The sequence below is a fragment of the Ambystoma mexicanum genome, chromosome 6q (genome assembly GCF_040938575.1).
Source record: "Ambystoma mexicanum isolate Mex_15411 chromosome 6q, UKY_AmexF1_1, whole genome shotgun sequence".
NCBI lineage: Eukaryota > Metazoa > Chordata > Amphibia > Caudata > Ambystomatidae > Ambystoma > Ambystoma mexicanum.
The window spans coordinates 1,321,231,812-1,321,253,567 of NC_090937.1; the positions used below are offsets into that span (position 1 = coordinate 1,321,231,812).

Consider the following 21,756-nt stretch of genomic DNA (forward strand, 5'->3'; position numbering starts at 1 on the left):
TAACTACCCACGGTAGAATAGACCTAAACAAAAATGCACATGACGCGCAATGTACGTCTGCAAGAGAGACCTTGTGTCAATAATACACGTAGGGGTCATTACGACCCAGGCGGTAACCATGGCGCTAGTTGCGCCATCGTTGCCGCCGGTATTTTACCGATTCCGCAATGGTAAATGGGGAATTACCGCCCCATTCCAAGGTTGGCGAGGCGGTAATTCCCCATTTACCATTGGCCCTTCCCCATTCCCATTCTTGCCCCATAGGGCTCAATGGGAATGGGGAAGGCGGTAATTACGGTACCGCAAATTGCAGTACCGTAATTACCTTCAAGGTCCCTTTGCGGGTCCCTACCTTAACGGCTGGTACAGACCAGCCGTTAAGGTCGTGACCCGCAAAGGGACCTCGTAGTAAGGCGTTAAGGGGTTAACGACGCCGCAACCTTTTACGGCGCCGTTGACCCCTTAACGCCTGGGTCGTAATGAGGCCCATAGTCCTTGAAATAAGTCAGGGCTTACTTTAATTCTTCAGAATGCTTTCTTGCTCACAATCAATGCGGACGTTCCCCATGGCTGCTTGAGGACCCCTCGCATAAAAAAAATTAAACAGTTATCTAATTAGTGAGAATCCCTTATAGAACCAAAGACTATGCCAAAAAAAGTGGCTAATACACTCATTCGTTGTTTCTTCTAGTTTCCCACTGATCTTATTTCTTACCTTAGCACCATGCATGTGTCTGCATAACATTGCCGACCTTGCGCGAGTGTAAATCAGTTATGCAGTGTCTGTTGTAGCCATCTTAAAATGCAAAATGACACCTTGATCTATGGGTCATGTGCCATGCCAACCTGGTTGCGTGCTAACGCTACGTGCCGTCTCCTTGGCAACTTTATTTCCACAAGGCGCGTCAGACACTTCTACATCTATTGCCAAAGATCCAATGGACCTCCTAATGCAAATATGAATAAATCATGCAGCGTCCGTTCTCTCCGACTTACCCAGAACGGAGCCTAGATCTACAGATCGCATGACACGCCAGCCCATCTGCATGACAGCGCTGCATATCATCATCATGGCAACCTCATGTCAGTGCGGGGCTTTGAACGCATCTACGTCTATTGACGGTTTTCCAATTAAGTTTTTTTAGTGTTCCACAACACGGCTGATTCTCGTAATGAAATGTGTTGAATACTCATGCTGGACACTCACTAATTCACAAAGTACCCTCTACAGACAGCATCTAATATCCTACACACCCACTGTATCGATGATCGTGGATCAGGAGGAACAGGACACTTTTAATTATATACTGCATGGTCTCTGATCTTTTGGATCTTTTCACTGAGAACAGCTTATATTCCTACACCAGCACATTCCATGAGTACTTGGAGGAACCTTCGTGCTAAAAACCCATTACAATGGCATTATGGGCAAAATTGTTTCTGTCTCAAGCCTCAGAGGGATCTTCACTCTGTTCAATGTCTATACAGACACCCCAAAACAAGACTAGTTGTTGATTCAGAGTCACAATAGTGCAAACCATGGCAGAGATAGACCACTTGTATCCGCATGGAGTCTATATATCCATCGTTGCTCTCGCTTCAGCAAGATTGCTTGCATCTCACCCCCACATGCTGGCCTTAGTACTTTCTCCAAATTCGTCCATGTGAAATAATTTTCTATGTGTTTCTTCTTCAGAAAGTGCCCCACCTTTGGTCCAGTAACTATTTCTGTGCGTATGCATGATTTGGTGCTCGATGATACACTTTTTTTTACCAGTCTGTTGGTCATTCCGATATATCGAAAATGGCATGGCGATGTTACCAAATAGATAAGGTCTGATGTATTTCAGTTAGTAAAAGCTTTTTGTACCCATTGTGTGCGCCAGCCAACATCCACGGTTAGACTGTGTAGTTTGTGCACAAATGGAGCAGAGCTTGCAGGGGCTATGGCCTGGTCTTGGTGTATCTCAAATGGTCCTTTTGATGTTCTGACTTTTCTAAGGTGTGAAACAGGTGTACTAGAGAATCTCTGAGGTTTTTGCACCGTCTGGAGAGTTGACACCAGGAAAGTGAGCTTTTTCCAACGCGAAATGGGCTGTGACTGTTTGTAGCCCTAACTCCTAAATGTCAGCATTTTATGAATTACTGACCATTCCCACTAGCAAAGGTCCCTGACCAAAAAACAGATTTTGGATTAATGTTAGACTTGTGTGGTTCATGCCATCTTATTAAACTCTGTGTAGAGACATCCAAATGTTGATTGAATAATTATACAGAATTCAGCTCTCCATAGCCGCTAGGCTGGTTTTATGAGCTATTTTATATAATTATTTTAAATGAGAAAATGCATTTGCAGATATGTTACCTGCCAACTTGAGAGTATTATATTAATAGAGCCTCCTCATGCATAACCAGAGATAACCATTCAGTCTATATTCAAAAGGAACAGTTATTGAGCTTTTGTGTTTGGGTGCAATACATGATAAATGGGATGATTTTTAATGTATGCTTTGTGAATAGGGCAATGTTGACATGTAAATATTAAATATTTGACTTACGGTACTTTTTTTTCAATTCTGTAAAGAAGGCATGGTATCAAACAGTTAGTTAGTTACAAGGGATCACAGTTCAAGGGTGTTTATTGAACTTTCAAATGGGTTGCTAAAACGCCAATCTAATCCTAAATCTAAAGATGGGAGTAAGCTACGGCCATCAAACAATAATAGCGCAGTCCTAGTGGAGTCTTGTCAAAATAAAAGTCTTATACTAATAAACCTATTGCCAAACCTTACTTCTAAATACAATTAGTTTGGGAAACAATGTTATGCAAACATAATTGTTCAAGACATTATATGTTAGAATATTTGTGCCATTGGCTCCCCTTCTCCACGTTTTAAGCATGGGACAAGGCGGCACAGTCAAGCTTAGCACACACTCTGGCTTCTCTGGCACGAGGATGCAGTTCAAAACCTTAGCATCAGGGCCTTCCCTGCCCAAGTCTTTCTGCCATTCAGTCTATTATTTCAGAGGGCCTGATGCAAAAAACAAACGCCAAAGTTCCTTTCTTCTCAGGATTTCACATTCACAATTTCTCGGGTGATTTACAGTTCACCCCGGGCCACCCTCCGCCCCCTGGGCCACCCTCCGCCCGGGCTGAGACCCACTTTTCTCAGGATTTTCACATGCACAATTTATCGGGTGATTTACTGTTCACCCCGGTCCCACTCTGCTGGGTTCAGACCCACTTTAACACAATGTTCTTAATTGGTCTCCCTCGATCGGGCTCGGACCGTTTTATCTCATTTTTCAATTGTTCCTTTTCTATATCAAAAATTGAAGACTTTTGATTGTGCGCAAGATTTAGCTTGACCCGCTGCAGGACCACTTCGATTCACAAAATCTTTCTCTTTACAATTCTTGACTTTCACTTCTGCCACCTCTCAGCTGGATACCTTACATAGACCTTCGATTGAGCACGCACACAATGCGGGACCACTCTGTCAAGGATATCGTATCCTTTCAAAGTCCAAACATTCATCAGCAGTTTAACTTTACTTGCGTCTTTCATCACAGGCATTAACAATGTTCGTTCCAGCGCTCGGTAGACAATGTTGAAGCTTGCAACATTGCCTTCAACACAGACTGGTCTTGTATCGGTCTCCCCAACTCACCGGGTGTGTTTTCTCTGTTGCTACTTTTTTCTTGGAGCCAAAAATGGTAATACAGCAGCTGCTGCTTCTCCCTGACATGATTAGTCATGTAGCAGGAGCGCGGGCACCTCCAACACACAATGCATGATTCTTCAGACTTGTCTCCGGCCCTTAAGCTGTCCAATCTCGGGGTCTCTGGAATATAATGGCTTCTTTCCAGAAAGGTCAAGGGATTTTCCCTCCTTGCAAGCCCCTCGTAGTTCGCCTTCTTTTTGTCCCCCATTCAGCTGCCGTCTCGAAACTGCTGTTTCCTCGTGTGCTTTGCCTCGCTCAGACTGTGCTTTCGTGCTCTGCCTTTTTTATCTATGTGGAGAAGCTTAATGGAAGTCGGGTGTGAGTGTCGCTCAATAATTTCCTGACCTCGTCTGACCATTGTTTTGGGACACGTCGGATATACTGCTCGGGTGTTAGTCTGTTTTCTCCCAGAGCATGCTGTCAGTGTGAATGTGTTTGTGTAGGAAAAGGGGGTGGGGGGGCAGAGTTCCTTCATATTCGACTTGGTAGGATGGGGTAAATCTGTTAAAGGGAAGGGGATACCACGTCTCGCCTTCCGGTGTCCCACTCCCAGAAGACTCCTCACCCAGGTGATCCTCCCGCACTGGTCCACGCTTGTGGGATGTTTTTATCCATGCATCCAAGCCCTACCTCAAAACTGTGCAGTACTGACATGGAAAACCTCATGATGGCCAGAGCTTCCCAGAAAATGCACAGGGAAATGCATGAAGAATAGGCTGCCACTCATTTTTGCCGATGTTATGGGCACAGAAGGGCACTGCCTAAAACCACCATTGGACTGCCCACACAGTAGTCTGAAACCATTGGGAATGGCAATGCTGATTGCCAAAAGCAAACCCATGACTGTTGGGAATTCATTTTTTTTTCTTAAATCCCAAAAAGGGGTGCAGTACCAGTACTCACCACTATCAGAAAGCCGGCGTTTTAAAACAACACCAGATTTTACTTTTTGTATAAAACTGAATAAATGAACCCAAAGCAGGCCAAAGAAAGACTTACTGAGAGGTGGATCCAATGTAAAGTTATATTCTGAAGTGACTTGAAGGTTTATAACAAGACTGGCTGAGCTGTGGATTTCAGCAGTTTAAGTAAATTTGGACTGAAAGACACTAAAAATCTAAATGTTTAAAAGAAATGAGTGACCTATTTCTGAGTGTCACATAGGTTGCAATTGTTTAAATGTCATAGTTTTAAACTTAGAATCAGCATTCTAGCTGCATATGTAAAAATGTTTAGTTTTATTTGAATGCAGAAAACTGGGGAACAGAAATGACATGTAGCTAAAAACTGGCTTAAAGAGATTCCAATTTTGCCTGGCAACTACCCCCCATCAGGAGTGAAACTTGAGTCACAGCTGTGTTCCCAGGCCTATCTGCCTTTTGCTGGCCACACTAAGGATATGCCATCTCTCTGATAATTGAATTAAGGGGAGCCCCCACAGAATACAGGAGCTCTGAACAGAACATAACTCTAAAAAGATGGATCATTCATAGAGCGGACATGTGAAAATTTTATAAATGATACCATAATTCTTGTGATTTTTCTGCCCACATTTTAAGAGGTTTTTAGAACCGGTGGCATGTTCAGGGGGGTTTTAGCGGAAAAGAGGATATTACTCAAAATGTGTGCATGTGAAAAATCTGACACTTCATCAACTAATGTCCATACTCCTTGCGCACATGTGTGTAAATTTGGGTTAATGTCCGATATTGCAAAATCAGTTAAAAAGTGAAATATGTGCCATTTCTGAATGCAAGCCCCCAGGAAGAGCAGAGTTTGAACAGGGGATACCTCCTGTGATATGTGAGGGGTGCGTGTAATTTTAAATATGTACCTCTGCAAATATGTATTTGGTTCAAATCTAGATTTGTGTGCAAGTTGACAGGAGGAGTGGACTTTCTGCAGGCTGTAAAATGACATCACTCTGACACAACTTAGCTCCCCCAATCAGGGGAGAAATGAAAGCTTGGCCAATGATAAGTGGAGAGGGGTAGAGCCTAGTGATGCTGTACACACACCCATTTTAAAAACAGATAAAAGCAGACAGACAGGACAGACAGGACAGATAGGGACATTCATTTTCCACTTGCAAATGGAAGCTCTGCCAAAATTCCATACCTTACCTCCATCAAACCTCCAGAGAGCCAAACTAGAGACTTCAATCTATCCAGAACTAGAGACCAGACCAGCAGAGCAGAGCTGACCCAGATCACTGTGAAGTGCCGAGACCGAGACCGGAGTCCAGTCCAGAACCTGACCAGATCCGTGGCGAGGCATATTTTAAAAAATATATTGTGAGTACCTAGCAGACTGTGCAGAACCAATCTCTTAGTTAAAATAATATAATTCAATCCTATTTTAATCTAAGTAGAACTGTCTCCTAACTGTCACCTGTCATTTGTAAAGCTGTCACTTGTCATTTTCTAGTTGCAAGCTGCACTTGTCTTTTTGAACTTTAAAATTTCAAATCTGAAAAACCACCTTTATTTAATCGCTCATATCTCTGTGACCGTTTGTGCTAGAGACTTGCAGTAACTTTCCTCAGAAAGCATTCCTACCCCCTATAGTTTTGCCGTAATCGCGAAAGACGCACTCGCGAATTTTGCCGCGATTTGCAAATTTCTCAACGTGTGAAAACAGCAGTTTTCTTGCTTTCATTTGCCAAAAATTCGTTTAACCTACCAATTACTCCTAGATCCTTGCTAAAGTGAGCCTGGACTAATATTAACTTGATTTCACTCACCCTGAACCTCCTAGAGGGAATTAAAAGCATTTTAGTATATTTTTCACTTCATTGCCAGCACATATAAAAGCATTTTGGGCTTGTGTTTAAAACTCCGATCTGTAACCTAAGCTTGCTGGGGTGAACTGAATCACATTTGATTGCATTACTGAGAACTGTGTGCCTTCCTTCCATTTCCTTGCATTGCGTAAAAGGGGGGGTGAATTGTCCAAGAAAGTGATTACATTGTCTTTTGCTGAAATCCTATCAAGTTATTTTCTGTACTGCATTTCATTCCACATTGCATCCATTTGAAACCATAAAAGTATTGTTGCTATCTTATCCATCCTATAACCACTCATCATTGATTATAAAGAGGTGTGCTAGTGCCAGATTCTCCGTTGTTCATCTTTATCATATCAGATTAAGTGTGATATTCAATTATTAATTTATTCTAAAGTGTGATCTATTGTTTAAATTATCAATTAAACCTTTTAACTTGCAAAACAGAACTACTTCTTGGCTCAGTGGGGTCAGGAGGATTCCAAGAGAGGGGTGTTATATAGGGGTAGTCATCCAGAACGCATGAACTGGACATAAAGATATATCAATAAGGGTTTTCATTCAGTATTCTAGACTTGGCTATAGTGCTGAATTGAATCCTCTTACAACCCCCAGGAACGGGATCCAAAAGCGATGGCCGTGTCATGGCCACTTGGATGACGGATCCCTGGGGACTAGTGGGTGAGATACCTTTTGGTTTCTCACAATACATGGCCCTGGTTTGCTGGTTCACCACACCCCTACTTTATATTGATATATAGAAATGGGAAGATAGCGGAAATTATGGTTCATATGGAACAATTGATAACAGAATTGTGGCATTTAAACTGCTATGGTTTGGAACCACAATCCTGTTCATCTCTCTCTCTCTCTCCGATGATCTTGCTGGCATCCCATGAGAAAGTTATGTCTGGTCAGAGAAATGCAAGGAGGAAACCCAAGCGAATATGGAGACTGTTTTAGACTGGGCAGAAGCGTGTGCCAACAGTGGAGTGTGAATGGGGTTGGTATTGTGGAGCACAGGACATCCCATGCACCCCTCCCCTTCACCGTATTTCATTTATTTTGTTTTTCCCTTTATCATCTTTTGTACTTCTTTGTGTGTCCCATATCTGTCTCACTGAAGACGTTAGGTAAATGGAAATGGGCCTCATTGGGTGGGAAATATGACTTCTATATTGATGGTCTGTTGTTAACTGTTTGTACATCTGTTTCTGCTCCAATTTAAAAAAAAAAAATATAAATGATAATGTTTACAAAGAAGTGTGGTATGAAAATTGTTTAATGTGAAGCATGTTATTTTTAAGTAATTCAACTTGTGTGCTTTTTATGTTTTCTTAAATCATAGACATCTGAAAAACTATCATCGACTTTAAAGGATACAAAACATAGCAAAACTGAAAGTCAACAGAAATCCACTAGACGTTGCTCTGAACCTCAACATTCCACTGAGGAGAAAAAAGATGACACTAAAATGGAACGGGAACAAAAAAAGAGGATCTATTCTCTCCTTGAAGTTACCGCTGAAGACAGTGAACCACGTGAAGCAAAAAAGCGTGCTGACCGAGTCGAGTCAAATCACGAAGAACATCAAAAAAAGAAAAGTGTTCCTAAAACTGAGAAACAGAAAAAAGATGGCAATCTTGCAGACACATCTAATTCAAGAAGCACAACCAAAAAAGAAGTGAAATCCAACAGAGACAAAGGTGATAGAGATCGAAGTCTGTCAGATGATAAATCTTCATCAAGGCACCATAGACATAAGACTGACAGTGTACCAAAATCATTGGAAGACGTAGACCGTCGGTCCTCTGAGCGAGGATTGAAAGGAGAGGAGAAACCGAGCAAATCATCTTCAGATGATAAATCTGAGAGAAAGAGTAAACACAAGAGTGAGCGGAAGCCTTTGGCGTACAGTAGAGAAGTAAAGACAGGATCTGAATGTGCAGTAAAAACAGATGAAAGCTTCCGTAAAGAAAATAACGGAAAAGAAAGAAGCCGTTCAACAGAAAAGTCAAGAGCAGAACACAAATCAAGACGATCAACGAGTGATTCAAAAATACACAGAGCTTCTCCAGGGAGCTTAAAGCAAAATACAAGTGGCTCACAAAAGAAGACTGAATCGCATTCAGAAGACAAATATGATTTGGACTCCACTAATTCAGATAGCAATTCAAAACATGATGAAAGTATCCATAAAGACAGACGAAGAACAAAGAGCTCTTCCGACGAGAAGTCTTCATTAAAGATCAAGTCAAAGAGTTCTAATAAATCATCCAAATGTAATGAAGGGGAATTACAAGAAGCATCCCAAAAGCCTGACAAAGACTCAAGTTTGCAAGTAAGTGATAGTGATAAAAGTCATGTGGACAACATTTTGAAAGAGACTATCATTTCTAAGCTGCAAAGAATAGCCTATTCGGGAGTTAGTCCTGAGAAAGAAAGCCATCATAAAATGAAATCTCAATCTGGAGATAAAGTCAGTGAACGAATTAAAAGTGATCATAAGGAACCGAGCCAGTCAAAACCTGACAAAAAGTCATCCACTGAATGCAACAAAAGTAGAAGTTTTAAGCAATGTGGTAAGGAAAGTAAAAGGAAAGGAGATGCCACAAAATTAGATGACAAACCAGTGAAACACGTGGAAGAGAATCCAGTAAAAATGAATGGAGGCAACCGTGTTTTGGACAAGAAGTTAAGCAACAAATTAACGCTGGAAAGCAAAAAAGAAGATCAAACTAAACGAGAAGCACAGTTGCTTACTGCGCCATCTGTGGATTGCAATGTGCTAGCCCATAAAAAAATTATTGGAAATCCTCCTTGTCCTGAACAGGAGTCGGAACTGATGGAAATGTTTAAACCAGAAACATTTGCAAGCGCTTTGAAACGAAACACTGATTTACCTATAAAAAGTGTTTCAAAGAAAAGTGTATATGTTCTTAATCGTTCAGGAGACAGTAGCGAATTGAAGGCCGTGAAACCTGCTTTTTCTCTAGAACCCCAGATCACAGCTAACAGTGCCAACATTTCTGAAGAACATATTGCAAAAGATTTTCATCCAGAGATCTTAGATGCAAATGTTTGTTCTGAAGAGCAAGGAGGTTATCAAAAGAACAATGAAAGAGACATAATAGCGAGCGGTTTGGTGGTTCCAGAATCCCCCATATCACAAAAGCCTCAAAAAGCAACACTATGCTTTAAAGGAAATATATCTTCCCTTATTTCCTCTTCAACAAGCGAATATGTCTCTGAGTGTCCTAAGGATATGTGTTCTTCAAACCAAACTGGCCAGATGGGTTATCATTTGGTACTGCAGCCTGTGAAAAAACCTACTTTAATGGAGTCTGTAGTTATATCAGCCGGAATAGCTGCTAAGGCTGATCTTGAAGGAGGAATTAGCAGTGCTTCTAGCAATGGTTTAGATGAGAGTAAGAGCGTGGATAAGGAGACTCGTGAAGGGTCATGTAGAAAGATACACTTAGAAGGAATGCATGAAACCGAAAAAAGAGATGGAGCTTTTGTTCCCCTTCACACAGAAGAATGTGGTATAATCACACAATTATCTGAGCAAGACAAAGGTACTAACTATGTTAAAATAAGGCAGAGCCCCAGGACGAGCACTTCTGGAGAAGATTTTGCAGTGGATGCTAATGCAGGGGAAGACCAGCCACTTGTCACAAATCGCACATCTGAAAGCATCGACTGTAAAATGGATGCTTGTACAACTAGACCTGATACAGAAAATGTGTTGTGTAGTACAGTAAATATGGGAACCGCAACGAGATGTGATGTATCTAATGATGTCGGGACTAGTGCACAGACTAAGAGTTTGGAGACGACTGCTCACTGTTTGAATGTTCTGAAAAATGAAGCAGTGACTGGAAATGTTGCAGAAGGGAGTGGAATGTGGGTCAATAACGGGAAACCTAAAACCACTGCTCATCACAGTAATACAAAAGAAGGGAAGGAAGTAATTGTTGAGAGTGGAACAAAAGAAGCAATTGGCATTAGTCTAAGAAATAACTCAGAAGAATTCAAGAATCTCAGAACTGAAGATCTTGCCAGCAATAATCCTGTGTGTGGAACCAGCCCAGAAAATAAAGTTGAGAGCACCGTAATAGACCTAAATACAGAGGGTAGGACTGATGGTGTAAGGGACTCCAAAAAAGATGAAGAGGCCACATCATCAAGTGCTGTGATGGACAGAACCACTATTAGAAAGAAAGCAGGCACTCCTCTGATATGCACAGAAAAAGACAGCGAACATGCTGCAACTTCATCAGGCTCTGTAATGGGTAAGAACATTAAAGAAAGAGCTTTCTGTGCCATGAAATCTACAGAAAAAGACATAGAGAATGCTGCAACCTCTTCAACCACGGTAGTGGATAGACACACAAATACTAGTGATGCCTTTGTCATTTTCAAAAAGGAAAGTGAAGCTGCTACCTCTTCTTCCAGCAGTGTGATGAGCACCAGTAATATTAACCAACAGGAAGCAGAAGGTGAAGTCCCCATAATGTCTTTAGAATATGATGGCGAGGACTCTGCATCTTCTTCAGGCTCTTTAGTTGGCACTAGTACCTGGGAAGGGAAAGTTGTGAAGCAGTGTTCAAGAAATGAAGGAGATGAAGCTGCATCATCTTCAGGATCCTTAATGGAGAGAGACGCCGGAGAGAGAGCAGCCTCATCTTCAGAAACCATGATCTGCAGAAACACTGAAGAGAGAACAGCTTCGTCTTCAGGAACCATGATGGACGGAAGTACAGAAGCAAGAGCTGAATCCTCCTCAGGAACATTGTTAGACGGAAACACTGACGAGAGAGCTGCATCCTCTTCAGAAACCCTGGTGTACAGTAACACACAAGAGCGGGCTGCATCCTCGTCTGAAACCATGGTGGACCGAAATATAGAGGATAGGACTTCCTCCTCTTCAGAAACCATGGCACACAGAAATACAGAGGAGGGTGCTGCATCTTCTTCAGAAACCATGGTGGACAGAAACACAAAAGAGAGAACTGCATCCTCTTCAGAAACCATGGTGGACAGAAACACAGAAGAGAGAACTGCATCCTCTTCAGAAACCATGGTGGACAGAAACACAGAAGAGAGAACTGCATCCTCTTCAGAAACCATGGTGTACAGCAACATACAAGAGCGGGCTGCATCCTCTTCTGAAACAATGATGGACAGAACTATAGAGAACAGGACTTCCTCCTCTTCTGAAACCATGGTGCACAGAAATACAGGAGAGGGTCCTGCATCATCCTCTGAACCTATGGTGAACAGAAACACAGAAGAGCGAGCTGCATCATCATCAGAAACCATGGTGGACAGAAATATAAAGGATAGGACTTCCTCCTCTTCAGAATCCATTGTGCATAGAAATACAGGAGAGGGTGCTGCATCGTCTTCAGAAACTATGGTGGATAGAAATACAGAAGAGAGAACTGCATCGTCTTCAGATACCATATGCGACAGAAATACAAAAGAACGACCTGCATTCTCTTCAGTAACCATGGCGGACAGACATTTAGAAGATGGAACTTCCTCTTCAGAAACCATTGTGGACAGAAAAGCAGAAGAGCGAGCTGCATCATCTTCAGAAACCACGGTGGACAGAAATATAAAGGATAGGACTTTCTCCTCTTCAGAAACCATTGTGCATAGAAATACAGGAGAGGGTGCTGCATCTTCTTCAGAAATGATGGTGGATAGAAATACAGAAGAGAGAACTGCGTCGTCTTCAGATACCATATGCGACAGAAATACAAAAGAGCTAGCTGCATCCTCTTCAGTAACCATGGTGGCCAGACACTTAGAAGATGGAACATCCTCTTCCTATTCAGAAACCATTGTGGACAGAAAAGCAGAAGACCGAGCTGCATCATCATCAGAAACCATGGTGGACAGAAATATAAGGGATAGGACTTCCTCCTCTTCAGAAACTATGGTGCATAGAAATATAGGAGAGGGTGCTGCATCTTCTTCAGAAACTATGGTGGATAGAAATACAGAAGAGAGAACTGCATCATCTTCAGATACCATATGCGACAGAAATGCAAAAGGGCGAGCTGCATCCTCTTCAGTAACCATGGCGTACAGACATTTAGAAGATGGAACATCCTCTTCCTCTTCAGAAACCATTGTGGACAGAAAAGCAGAAGAGCGAGCGGCATCATCTTCAGAAACCATGGTGGACAGAAATTTAAAGGATAGTACTTCCTCCTCTTCAGAAACCATGGTGCATAGAAATGCAGGAGAGGGTGCTGCATCTTCTTCAGAATCTATGGTGGATAGAAATACTGAAGAGAGAACTGCATCGTCTTCAGATACCATATGCGACAGAAATACAAAAGAGCAAGCTGCATCCTCTTCAGTAACCATGGCGGACAGACATTTAGAAGATGGAACATCCTCTTCCTCTTCAGAAACTATTGTGGACAGAAAAGCAGAAGAGCGAGCAGCATCATCTTCAGAATCCATAGTGGACAGAAATATAAAGGATAGGACTTCCTCCTCTTCAGAAACCATGGTGCATAGAAATACAGGAGAGGGTGCTGCATCTTCTTCAGAAACTATGGTGGATAGAAATACAGAAGAAAGAACTGCATCGTCTTCAGATACCATATGCGACAGAAATACAAAAGAGCGAGCTGCATCCTCTTCCGTTACCATGGTGGGCAGACATTTAGAAGATGGAACATCCTCTTTCTCTTCAGAAACCATTGTGGACAGAAAAGCAGAAGAGCAAGCTGCATCGTCTTCTGAACCCATGGTGCATAGAAATTCAGGGGAAGGTGCTGCATCATCTTCAGAAACTATAGTTGACCGAAATACAGAAGATAGAACTGCATCCTCCTCAGATAGCACATGTGACAGAAACACAGAAGAGCGAGCTGCATCCTCTTCAGAAACTATGTTGAACAGGAAAACAGAGAAGAGAACAGCATCCTCTTCAGGATCAATGACTGACACAGTCACAGAAGAGAGAACAGCAACCTCTTCAGGGACCACAATGGACCAAAATGCATCAGAGAACACTGCCTCATCGTCTGGAACAGTGATGTACAGAAACTCGGATGAGAGAGCAGCATCTTCGTCAGGAAACATAATATACAGAAGCACAGAAGAGATATCAGCATCATCTTCAGGTACCACTTTGGACAGAAATGCAGAAGACAGAACTGCATCCTCTTCAGGAAGAGAGATGGATGGAGTTACAGGGGAGAAAAATGCCACCTCTTCAGGAACTTTTATGGACAGAAGCATAGAAGAGAGAGCAGAAGCTAATATGATGTGCGCTCAAAAGAATAGTGAGGATGCAACAAGTTCCTCCAGTACATCAAGAGACAATATGGAAAGTGAGATTCAAATGAACAAGGTCATTATTTGTGCCGAAAGTAATGAAAACAGTACTGGGGAGGCAGATCTTGGTAATTATGTTTGTGCTGCCTCTGGAGAAGGCGGTAGTGTTTCTTCTGCCACTTTTGTCAAAGAAAGTGACATCAGTCTACTAACTAAACCACCTACTGAAAGTGAAAATGATGGAACCATGAACTCCACAATAAATGGCGAGGGAAGAAACACTTCAGCCGATACATTGCAAACTGAGACAATTGTAATATTCAACCAAACAGAAGAAAAAGAAGATGCTGTGAGCAGTGCCAGCTCAGAGGAAAAGCATAAGACTTTTGTACAAGGTAGTAGAGAAGACTTTGAAAGTACAGTTACAGAACGTAGTGAAATTGAAGGTGATGGCACTGTAACAAGTGCAGGTATGATGACAGGTGTGGCATCCTTGGCATGTGAAAATTCTGTGGAATCTGAAAACAATGTGTCCTGTGCAAATATTGAAAAAGGGAATGATGCAGATGATGTTACATGTGCAAAAGGCGTATATCCTGTAAGTGAAGCTGCTACGCTTGAGGCCATAACCGAAGAATATGATGGTGATTTAACTGGCGATAATGTGGAAGAGAGACTTGTTGAAAGAGATTTCTCTGATACGTTTACCAAAAGGGATGTGGAGGATGCTATGACTAGCACAGTCACAGACCAACAGGGTCAAACAGCACTAGTTATGTCTGGTGCAGAAGAAGGAGATAGTGCAGTAACAAGCACAGGAATAACAGTAGAAGAACAAAATATAGAAGCTGCCGCTGGTACAGAAACAGGAAATGATGGTGACAGTTTAATCTGCTCCGATGTTGAAGAAAAAGATGATGATGATGTTTCCTTGAATAGAACAGATGCAAAAGAAGGAGATTTCAGTGAAGATGATGAGAGTGCCATAACCAGCACAGGAACAAAAGAAGAAGAAGAAGGTGAAGGTATTGTCACAAGTACAGGCACAGGCAATGAGGATTCATCCTCCTGCACAGGACAAGAAGAAATTGTTGCAGGGGCTATCATTCCAAATGTTGAGGGAAGGAATGATATAAAGTACTGCACAGGTTTAGATCTGAAAAAGGATGATGGGATGGTAAATGTCACAACTGTAGGTAATCGCGAAACTGCAACAAGTGTGTCTGCAGAAATCCAGATCCGCATGAACTGCACTAGTGGTAATAATACAAATGAAGGCATTGTTACAAGTGTACATTTTGTGAATCCACCTTCAACTTCAGTCTTTGAAAATAACAATGAAACTGTATTCAAAGAGGAGGAGACTGTACATAGGGGGCTCAGGGCCTCTCCCTCAAGGGAAGCCGATGAAAATAAAGTTTTAGATAGACCAGAAACTCAAGAAATGCCTTTAACTGCCACAGAGATTGAGGGGTGCATCCAGTTATCTTCAGAAACCCAAAGTAAAGATTCAGTATTCTCTACAAATGGAAGAGAAGCACATTGTGAATCTGCCAACAATAATGCAGTAAAGTGTATGGTATCGGAAACATCAGTTGAATCTGAGATCACTACAGATATAGCAGAGTTAAAAGAAGAGGACCAACACTCAAAAGAGATTGAATCCACAGTTGCAGTCCAGAAGAATGCACGGCATAATGTCTCTATAATAGAAGTAGTCACTGATTCTAAGACCATTAAAGACAGTATATTAGAATGTGCTTCTATTAGCAAAGGCAATGGTGAAAATAACAGTTTGCTCGGTGCAGAACCTGCAGTTGAGATGCTGTCAACTGGAAATGCTGATCTGAGTGCTAAACATATATCAGAGCAACAACAAGAACAAGTTGGTGATTTGTCTCTTTCACTTGTTGAGAAAGATGGTGATTCTGCTTCAAAGAAAGTAATGGATGATTGCAAACAGGATACTAGAGTTGAATCATCTGAACTAGAACAAGAGAGTCCGAAATCAGGTAAGATGCATTTAATGATATAAGTTGAACATTTAGTCGTACAATGTAGACGCTAATTGGCAAATGATTAAACATTTACAAACCAAGACAGACTTAAAATGTAAATGTTATACTTATTTTGAAACGTCTGCATATCGTTTTCTTCTTAAGTGGCAAGCTATGAGTTACATTTATTTATTATCTGCTAAAAAAAAAAGGGATGAGAACTGAGACAGAACTATATAACAAGGAATTCCTATCAGCGAAACAAGTATGTCATTTTTTAAATAAATGAGCTGAGATATTTTAACAAGTTAAGGTGGGGAATGAAGGAAGGAGCAGATCAAAGTATTGGAATTGAAGTTCTATGGTGTATATATGTACCTGTTTCAGCGTAGGTAAGGGTGGAGCTAAGCTCCAGTTAAAAGTATCTTCTGAAAATAAGTTTTAGGAAGATGGTTTGCAAGGTTTCATTCAGCTATCTGATTGACACTGTGTCTCTGTATAAGGGATGATGTCTTGGAGTTTATCCTTGAATAAATATTTTCATTTTAATTTAACTTGACATGACCTTTGTTCTTGATGCACTTAGTCGTGGTTTCCGAAACAGATCCTGACTTTTCTGCAGACCATTCCATTGGTTTGCCTCTTTTATTTCAGTCCATTGTGCAGCCATTTCAATAGGGCCATGCCTGAATATGTATCCTATCTAGCCTTATTTTCATTGTTTTGATGTTAGACCACAGCACATATTCCCTGTGCTATGTGTTGTCCTTAAACACTATTTAGACTTTATTACTGCAGTTTTCCCTCCCAAAGAAATTACATGCAGGTGGAAAGGTTTTTTCTTGCCTTTCTCCCTTGTGAGCCTTCATTGTGTCTTTCCAAGTTCATTTGCCTTTGGCATCTACCTAGGGCACACGGGTAGCCCATTAGTCCACACGTTTTAAGGTCCTTCCCCACTGTAGGGGGGATTTCTGAGGAGTACTGTTATGAAATCCCGTTTTACTTGTCCCTTGGAGTCCCTGATGTTTTGCTTGATTTTTATGATGCTTGACTGTATTTTCCCATCTGTTGTATTGCGATCTCACTGGGAATGCAACTCATATGGGTATGGTGCCCAAAGTGGAGTGCTATCACCAAGGTTGCAAATCATCTCACACTGTAAGTACCCTAAATCATATAGTTGTACAAGTTCTGTTTGGTGGCATTTTAAACTTTATTTTTTTTATCTTCATCAAGGTTTTTCCAAAACACAAAAAACTAATTATCACATAAAATACAAAAAGCATCAGTGGTACATCATAACTACTTGAGGCTAAGAAGCTATCTTGTGTATCACCCAACTTTTCCAAAATAGGGTGGGCATTCCTCATTCAACGTTTAGGCAATGATACCCTATCTGGCGGGCCGGATCAGATTGTAACGGCCCGGCACCCAAGTTACAGTGCGAGGGCCTTTATGATGGGCACTGATGCTGTGGGTATTATTGCTATTAGCAATCTGCAAACCAGGGGTGCTGACAGCAATGTTATTGTATGCTGTATGAATGAACGAGACTCCTTACAGAGTCTCATTTATTCATACACAATTCTAAACTAAGATGGCTGTCTCAGAGCTGGAAGAAGCCCCTCTTCCATTTCCATGGCAGCCTGGGAGGCTAGAGTGGCGGCAGCAGTTGAGCCACCCAGCCAGAAAAATAAGGTAAGTTTGGTACAGGGGTGTGGAGGGGAGTGAACGGTGACCGAGGAAAGGGTGGAGGGGGGACGGGAAGTTGGATCGTTAGTCACCCTGTGATGCAATTAACCTGATGGGCTGGGTCCCCCGCCCCGGATGCTAATGATAAATTATTGTGTGCATATACGTTAATTTCTCATAAGGCATGCATCCCACAACCCTGGGAACCGATATTCATCACCATCCTTGGCAGGAAAACGCATAAAAACAGTCCGGCGGTCCAACCATAGGGGAATCCCGAGCAGGTCTTTTATACAACTCAGTCCAGAAGATCTGTATGTTTGGGCATGTCAACCATATGTGGTCACGGGTCTCCACCTGCCCACATCCCCTATAACATTTAGAGGGTGAGGGATCTCCGGTACATCTTAGATATTGTCGGTGGATCTCTATTCCACCCCTGAAGTACCTTAAAGTTGGTCTCCATATCATGGGCAGAAACATTGTCATGGAAGGTAATTCTATATATTTTTCCCAAAGAACATCAGGGATATCCTGCTCGTACAACAGAGTCCACTAACTCTTGAAGGACTGTGTGTTTGCTAAGTCACCAGTAACAAGAATTCTATACAGTTTAGAAACAATACCCTTCCTGTTGTACTCGTATTCAGAACCTTCTCAGAAAGCAGGAGTTCCCGTGCCCGACTTGTACTCCACCTAGGGTGCAAAAGATGTCCTTTAAGCCTGAGATAGTCAAAAATTGTAATACCATCTTTTCTCAACATCCCCTGAACCATGGTATAATCTTTAAATACAACTTCTGCAAAAAGGAGGCGACACACCATCTTGAGTCCAGAATCTGACTATGACTGGGCAGATCGCACCCCCAACCTACCCACATCAAGAGGTGGGTCCCCGTAGAGAGCTTAAAGGTGATGGGCCAGTAGAAAACTCCCACTTACTACCTATATATTTTCACAGCATCCACAACGCACCGAAGGTAGGGTGATGTCAGACCTCAGGGAGCGATGGATATTACAGGATACCATATCAGACCCCTAACTTTTTTTTAAAGATGAACCACTCAATCTTTACGAAACGTCCGATAGGTGGCCAAGCTATCTTGCAAATGTCTCAATAAAACTCTACCTTGCGCAGCCTTATAATAGCTGAAGAACTCGGGAAAACCTAATTCCCCCATGATCCTTTGGGTGAGAAAGGGGTGCTTTTCTTAATCCTTTGTGTTTTTCTCTGCCAGACATTTGTAAAGACCCAAAGGTTATTTCCCTAAAAAAGCTGTCCAATACGGGCACTACAAGCATAGTGAATAGAAATAGAAACCTCAGTAAAATATTCATTTTGAGGTGTCACTCGACCAAACCTGGAAAGAGTGCGCTTCGATCTCCTCTCCAAGTCTCACTTCATAACTTTCAAAATCAGAACACAGTCGTGGGATATCATCAGACCATTTCATTGCTGCACACTCCTTATCAGCCTCAGATATACGTGCAGAAGTAATGCGAGAAAGTGATTGCAGTATGGCGGGGTAGCGGGAGAGTAGGGCTTAAGTTGCTTTTCGGCTATTTGTTGGCTCACCGTGGTCCGGGGTGCACTCCCCAAGGTGTGAGCCTCCCACTTTTCCCCTTTTTATGGCAACCCTTTCGGACACTAAGATCCTTTCGAAAGAGGCTTTATTGAACACTATGTATGGTGAAATGCAGGATAAGAGGAAAATTACTTCCCCATTGTAAATGCCAAGAGCTCGAAAACTCTTGGACCTGTCAATGTTTGGAGAATGAGGCGCAAAAGGCAGCTCCTCATAAAGAAATTCCCCCCCCTGACCTTACATTGGTAACAAATACTACTTAAGGGCTATGAGGACACCAGATCACTCCCCCTTACCTTCCCCCTCTCCCTCCCTCTCCCCCTACCTCAAATCCTCCACCGTAACTCCCTTCACCTAGCCCATCCTTTACCCTCCCCCAACCCCTCCCTTGTAAATAGTTCTACTTCTTCTTCTAATGACCTGTTCATGTTTGTAATTATGCTTCTCTCACTTTTGTACCAGTGGTTATATTGTAAAGCGCTCTGGCTTAAAGCGCTATATAAATGCAATAAACATAAACATAAGAAATGAACTCTTTTGGCTATACCTGCGCTCTTTGACGATTCGTCAATTCATTTCTCTACAACAGTTAACTCTACTGTGAAAAACTGGATAGCGTTAAACAAGCAGTGGATTTTTCTCTGGCTTTTTCTTTTCCATCGTTGTACAGATCAAATTTACATGAAATCCCTTGTTGCTGACTTTTGGTTCTTCAACTAACATTGCTATTGGTCACCTTACAATCTCTTTTTAAACTGTACGACATCCTGTATGAGGAAGTTGAACACAACATCTGAAAATATGCAAAGCAATGGCCCCAACGCTTATTGATAATAAAGTTATGGTGCCTATGGTAGCTTCAAATCCTGCCCAGTAACCTGATGTGGTTGCATTGTCTCCTCAAATCAATGTTCATGCTTGCTCTGAAGAAATCCCTGTTTGTTTATGGGATTCTTTTTTTCCCAGTATAGCTTTAGACTCTTGTGCTATAATAACTGTTGGCTGGCTGGCTCCAGCGCCCTACCCTATAGTAAGGAAAATGGGATGGGATTATTGCAAGCAGATGCTTGCGATACTCTATGAAGGAAAAAAGAAAAAAGACCAAAAATGCACCACAAACACTGGCGCATAAAAGGAGACATTGAAAACAATTATTGAGCTCCTTAAAACCAGTCAGCTTTGATGTAATGTTGCTTCTTGTGGTATTGGGACTAGGACCTCTCAAGAAATAGCAGATAAAGAACAAAATAAAAAGCTCAAAGATTGGCAGAGATCTAAAAAGCCATGAAAAACCAACCGTATTCTCTCATCATATTCCATCAGCTATAGCTGAGCATTCTTTGACCAGTCCTAATACTTTGAAAAGTCAGTCAGTGAATCATCTCCAGGAATCCACCTTTCCTTTACCAGAACAAATTGTAATGGTTGAACCTGCTGAATCGCAGCAAATTTCTCTGAATGATGGCCGTGCTTCTGCCTTTGAGCTATCTTTTAAAACAGACTATCGCATTCAATGGTCTTTGGATGATGGCTGTGTCTCTGAACGCCCTGTCAAAGTAGACTATTGTATGCCATGGCCTAGGTCTTTCAAGGCCGCGTTACAGACATTTATACATCCTGTGAAGCCTCATATAGACCTTGAAAGTACCTCAACTCTGCCAGAATCATTGGGCACAGATTCAAACTGTTTGTAGTCTTTGAGGGTATATTTCGGAAGTCTGAAGCTCTAATTTTAAATGGAGCATATATTTTATCTTTACTTTCATCTCTCTCCTCCTTTAGACTTGTGGTATCATCTGATATGGAACAAATTGAATTTGTGGATAACAATTGAATGGACAAGGTGGTTGTTCACTTCAAATCTAAATTATTATCAAACTTAATTTTGAAAGAAGTAGAAATATTCATTGGGAATGGGAATTGATGTGTATCCATTGGTTCAGTCAAAGGATGATTTTGAATCAATAACTGTAAGGAGAGCAACCATGGATTTTTCACACAGACTCACGAGTGGTCTCTATAAAGCACATTGGCCAGTCCATGGTCCAGACGAGAGATGACTTGTCTTGATAAGTGGCTTCATTGTGGAAATTAATTTCTTGGAATACCAGAGGGTATTCTAGTTTCCTCGCTCCTTGTTCTAATTCAATAGATATAACGAAGTATGAGATTTTTGCATTTCAAGACGTTTAGCTAAGAGAAATGCCGACATTGGATGGCTACTCTTTATTTTTAAACAAAGCTGAAAAATGACAATAATGTCATTCTTTCGTGGTATATTTACTGGAGTTAAAACATTGTTCTGTTCCCCGATTACAGTTTGGGATTTGATTACAGAAAAATTATCTTCGGAAGGGGATCAGACTATTTACCTTAGTCATCTTTTAATCGTGCATATTTACTGGAATCCTAAAGGTATAGAATTTTGTGTCCTTTATTCCTCTCTTTAAAATCAATTGATAAATTGGTATTCTACATATGGTTTGGTGCACGTTTTGTTGATGGGTGATTTGAATTGTATAATCCCCGACAGGCCCTTTATATCCACTTCCCAGTCAAAGGTTTATTTGGATAGGGGTTCTGATGGCAGAGGGATGCTCTGGAAGGAAGTTATGTCAAATTGAAACCTACACAGACTCCATGGGAATACAGCCGGTGATGTGCTGG

At 41.7% G+C, this 21,756-nt stretch overlaps 1 protein-coding gene across 2 annotated transcripts in view; it reads left to right on the forward strand.

Annotated features, from left to right (window-relative positions):
• The window catches only part of BOD1L1 (biorientation of chromosomes in cell division 1 like 1), a 926,227-nt gene that overhangs the window by 190,000 nt on the left and 714,471 nt on the right, over positions 1-21,756 (forward strand). For both annotated transcript variants that reach the window (XM_069631944.1, XM_069631943.1), the window contains exon 10: positions 7,859-15,827. In XM_069631944.1, coding sequence (XP_069488045.1) covers positions 7,859-15,827 — 7,969 coding nt within the window. The remainder of the gene's footprint in view (positions 1-7,858; positions 15,828-21,756) is intronic.